Source organism: Penaeus chinensis, chromosome 2 (genome assembly GCF_019202785.1).
Source record: "Penaeus chinensis breed Huanghai No. 1 chromosome 2, ASM1920278v2, whole genome shotgun sequence".
Lineage (NCBI taxonomy): Eukaryota > Metazoa > Arthropoda > Malacostraca > Decapoda > Penaeidae > Penaeus > Penaeus chinensis.
This window is the reverse complement of record NC_061820.1, coordinates 16,921,000-16,925,999: the sequence shown is the minus strand read 5'-3', so window position 1 is coordinate 16,925,999 and position 5,000 is coordinate 16,921,000. Positions and strand designations below refer to the sequence as shown.

The 5,000-nt window shown below is 42.1% G+C and overlaps 1 protein-coding gene across 2 annotated transcripts in view; it reads left to right on the top strand.

Annotated features, from left to right (window-relative positions):
• LOC125036608 (zinc finger protein 493-like) overlaps positions 1 to 4,146 on the top strand; it is a 23,177-nt gene extending 19,031 nt beyond the window's left edge. For both annotated transcript variants that reach the window (XM_047629354.1, XM_047629364.1), the window contains exon 2: positions 376 to 4,146. In XM_047629354.1, the coding sequence (XP_047485310.1) occupies positions 511 to 3,003 (2,493 nt within the window). In that variant the 5' untranslated portion in view covers positions 376 to 510 and the 3' untranslated portion in view covers positions 3,004 to 4,146. The remainder of the gene's footprint in view (positions 1 to 375) is intronic.
• Positions 4,147 to 5,000: the final 854 nt, after the last annotated feature.

The following is a 5,000-nucleotide window of genomic DNA, read 5'->3' as shown; positions in this document are numbered from 1 at the left end:
GTAATAATAAGAGATATTTGCATATATACTCATTAGAATCCTATTATTTGCAATGACTTAAAACTGATTTCTCCATCATGCCGACTCGACTAGCAGACGGCTGAACTGTGACCAACTTTAATAAGGTGGCTTAAAATTTAACTCATAAAATGGGCACAAACCACAGGGAAAGGAGCCGAGAGAATGGTGCTGCACTCCAACACCTACACCAGATCAGATACTGATCGTAAAGGGGATATTCTTGACCTGTTTGGTATGTGCTGTTTCGGAGGTGATGGTGCAGTGTCTGCTGGGGATATGCGACTTTACACTGCTTGCAGAATCATCCACACACTGCAGGACTAAACAAAAATTAATACAATCCATCTATTTCAGACAAGAACACGTCGACGTTTCAACACGAGATCAGGAGCGACACTGAGCCCAGCACACCTCCAAGACGCAACGATGACGGACCCACCATGTACATGGTCATGCCTTTAACCTAGCGTCCTCCATGAGCTCGCTCCGATGAATCACTCTATCTTCAGAATGGAAGGGTTACACATTCCCTATCCAGGCAAATATCATAGGATCAATCACCCTGTGGTCACTGGGGCACAGGCCCTCATCCAGACAGCTCCAGTGTACTATGGTAACCCCCACCAGTCTATAAGAACACCAGCACCAGCCCCTGTTCAGCCTGCTGTTGCCGCACCTACATACCAACCCATAACAGAAGACGAAAACAATATTGTTAATACCATTGAAGAAAAGCCTTATAACTGTGACCAGTGCGGCAAACAGTTCGCACAGAAAAGTCATCTGACAAGTCACATGCAGTGGCATAACCGTGAGAAAAAATTTGAGTGTGAAGTTTGCAACAAACGCTTCTCAATGGAGAGTCACTTGAATGGACACATGCTGGAACACAGCAGGGAGAAAAAGTTTGCGTGCCACATGTGTGGTAAAAGGTTTGCAATGGAGAATTACCTGAACAGTCATATGCTGGTTCACATGACAGAAAAGAAGTTTGAGTGCAGAATATGTGACAAAAGATTCACCATGGAGAATCACCTTAATAGTCACATGCTTGTCCACAATACTGAAAAGAAGTTTGAGTGTGGAATATGCAGGAAGAGGTATAGCCAGAAAAGTCACCTTAACAGCCACATGCTGAAGCACAGCAAAGAGAAGAACTTTGAGTGTACAGTGTGTGGTAAGCGCTTCAACATGGAGAGTCATCTCAACAGCCACATGCTGGTGCACAGTGATGGTAAGAAGTTTGAATGCGTACTTTGTGGGAAGAGGTTCCACATGGAAATTCAGTTGAACAGCCACATGGTGGTTCACAATGAGGTGAAAAAATTTGAGTGCCATCTGTGTGAGAAAAAGTTTAGTCTGGAGATCCACCTTAACAGTCACATGATGGTGCACAACAATGACAAGAAGTTTGAGTGCCTCTTGTGTCACAAACGTTTCACTATGGAGAGCCACCTCAACAGCCACATGCTTGTGCACAATGAAAAAATCTACAAGTGTGACATATGCGGCAAACGATTTAACATGGAAAGTCACTTGAACAGCCACATCCTTGTCCACAGCGTGGAAAAGAACTTTGAGTGTGAACTGTGTGACAAGAAGTTTGCCATGGAAAATCACCTGAATAGTCACATGCTGGTACATAGTGAGGATAAAAAGTTTGAGTGTCAGTTATGCGGTAAGCGTTTTAACATGGAGTGCCACCTCACCAGCCATATGCTTGTTCACAGTGACGAGAGGAAGCACGAGTGCCAGATCTGTGGGAAGAGGTTCAACATGGAAAGTCACCTGAACAGTCACATGCTTGTGCACAGTGAAAAGAAATTTGAGTGTATTTTGTGTGGGAAAAGGTTCCTCATGGAGAGCCATCTTAATGGCCACATGCTTGTCCACAATGAAAAAAAGTTTGAGTGTGGGTTGTGCGGGAAACGATTCTTGATGGAGAGTCATATGAACAGTCACATGCTCGTCCACAGCACCGACAAGGCCTACGAATGTGAAACCTGTGGCAAGAGATTCAATTTAGAGGCTCACCTCAACAGCCATATGCTTGTGCATAATGAGGAAAAGAATTTTGAATGTAGTCTGTGTGGCAAACGTTTTGGGATGGAGTGCCACCTTAACAGCCACATGCTTATTCACAATGAAAAGAAGTTTGAATGTGAATTATGTGGAAAAAGATATAACATGGAAAGTCACCTGACAAGTCATATGATGGTGCATGGGGAGCGCAGGTTTGAATGTGAGATTTGCGGTAAGAGGTTCACTCAAGAAATGCATCTTAACAGCCACAGATTTATGCACACTGAGGAGAAAAAATATATTTGCGATCAGTGTGGGAAGCGCTTTGCCCAGGAAAGCCATCTCAGGTGTCATAAATATGTTCATAGTGATGAAAAGAGGTTTGCTTGTGAAGAGTGTGGCAAGCGCTTTACACAAGAAGCATATCTCCATAGTCACATGTTCATGCATAACAAGGTTAAGAAATTTGAATACCAAGAATGGTCTAAACATCCTGTCAACACAAAGTTCATGCATAATGATGATAAAAGATTTGAATGCGAGGACTGTGGAAGGCGCTTCGCACATCAGAACCATCTAAGCAGTCACAGGTTTGTCCACAGTGAAGAAAAACGGTTTGAGTGTGGTGAATGTGGCAAGCGCTTCACGCAGGAGAGCTACCTCACAAGCCATAGCTATGTGCATAGCGAGGAGAAGAAGTTCCAGTGTGGAAAGTGTGGCAAAAGATTTGCACAGGAGAGCCATTTGAACAGCCACAGTTATGTTCACTTGGAGAAGAAACCTTATGAATTTGATAGCTGTGGGAAGCCCATAATCCCAGCACAGAAGGCTACCCAGATGAATGGCCATATTGTGGTGCAGGGTGAAGGTGACAATGGAAAAATAATATCCCAACAGCAGCTTCAAAACCCGTACGCCTACGCCCAGTGGGAACACGTGCGGACACTCTGGTCCTTGTAACAGCATTGCCAACAAGATCAGGCCCCTGTTGTTTTTGACATGAAGGTTGAGTGTAGGCTCGCTCCCAGCAACATTCTGACTCGGGATTTCATTTTCAGTGATGTCCATGTGGTGCCGAAGGGTATATCTATTATTATATGCCCAGCTATTGTGTGTAACAGTATTACCTATCACACGGCATCTCCTAAAGTGACAGTTCACTTCACGTTTCTGACACTAGTGGAATTACATATTTAAACTTCTTGTATGTACATATGCAAACACAGTTATGAATGAAAATCTCTTCGAGTCAGGGGGATCTCCCTAATCCAGGCATGATGTATTAGATTGTAGCCAAGGACATGAGTCATAGGAATGAGTGTCATTGGCTATGCATTATGAGTAAAGAGAAATGTTCAATTATGGCTTAGTTATGATCTGCATGACAAAATACTTGTCTGCAGGACTGTACTTGTGAGTACGTGAGAGTAAAAAAGAAGGTCGTATCAACTACGATACAAGTGAATTTCAAAAACCATAAAATGAGATAAAGTTATATGAATGACCTTAAATGATTTAATATTGAAGGTTCAAGTTTGTGCTTCTTTAAAATATTTGTTACTTGTTTGTGTTTAAACGGTAATGGTATGACCTCATTTTTACCCCATGTAATATTTTAGCTGTAACTGATCAGTGCAGGCTTGGCCGAGACTGATGATTTTTTTTATATATATACAGATATAATTAAGTTGTAGACTAGGAGGACATGTATGTAGATATATATACATATACACATAAACTCTCCAGGTGTTAGCATGGTCGAAAGGGCAGACCATAGGCCTTAAGGTTGGAGGCAGGAGAGGGAGTGTAGGTCTGGCATAGGATCAGTAAGGTCACGGGCGAGATGGTGGAATGTTGACGAGATTGGCGACACACGGCAGAGTGAGAAGAGGGCAGCTGATGACTGTTCATGTGGAAGTACAGATGAACTGCATTTACCGTAATAACTATTGATTTTAGTCTTTATGTATATAGTCCTTCTAAAAGTGAAATGTTTACGCTATCATGAGAACGAATCTGGAATGAACAGGGCAGGAGTATAAACCTTTTTTTTTTCTTTTTTTTTTCTATCAACAAAGAAGGGGTGGCTGGAGATGAACACCACTGACACAAGGGCTTTATAAAATTAGAAGTATTTTAAATTGACTATCAGCTTTTCTAGTAGTGCTAGGGATAACGGAAAGTGGATTCAATTTTATCATTTACAAATGTGCGTGGCCCCACTGCTGATGTATGTACACTTACATTAATCTTAGATGAACCAGAAAATAACTATACTTTACTGAAGCTAGAGAATCATTTTATATATAATTGTAATTATGATTAATTATTAGAAAAAAAATCTGCTTGATTTTTTGGTCGTCTTTAAGGAAGTGATGAAAAGTATGTGTTAGAAGGATCTCTAGGTTAAGATTCCGCACGTCTTGTGCTTCGGGTGTGGCTTGGTGAGTTGTGGTGAGGACACACTAGTGACGGGTTTAAGATGCCAGGCACTGTTGGCAGGTCAGGGAAGCAGGGCTTTGAGGCAACTCACTCCCAGTGACTGACATGCAGGTGATGTATTAGCTCATCAGAAATCAAACTGGTCAGCTGGTTAAGACAAGTTGTGCCGTTTCGATAATTGGATGTTGTCATTCAGGGCAGACAGGAGCAAGGACAAGATGATCATGAAGTTAAAAGAGAAATGGCAGTCACTGCAAATTGCATGTTAACAGACTCCAAGTAAAAGTTAGAAGACAGGTTTAGAGGATAAGCATGTCTGCTGGTGATGAGCGCTGAGATACCCTGACTAAGATGGATAAGGCGAGGATGAGGTGTACTGTCAGGGCAGGGAGCAGTGTGGCTGTAAAAAGTGGCATTTCAGAATTACTTTGAATTCCATTAGGATTGCATCAAGGAAACCCATAAGATTAAAAATACTGCTAGGAATCTGGAGCAAGATGAAGTACACTACATTT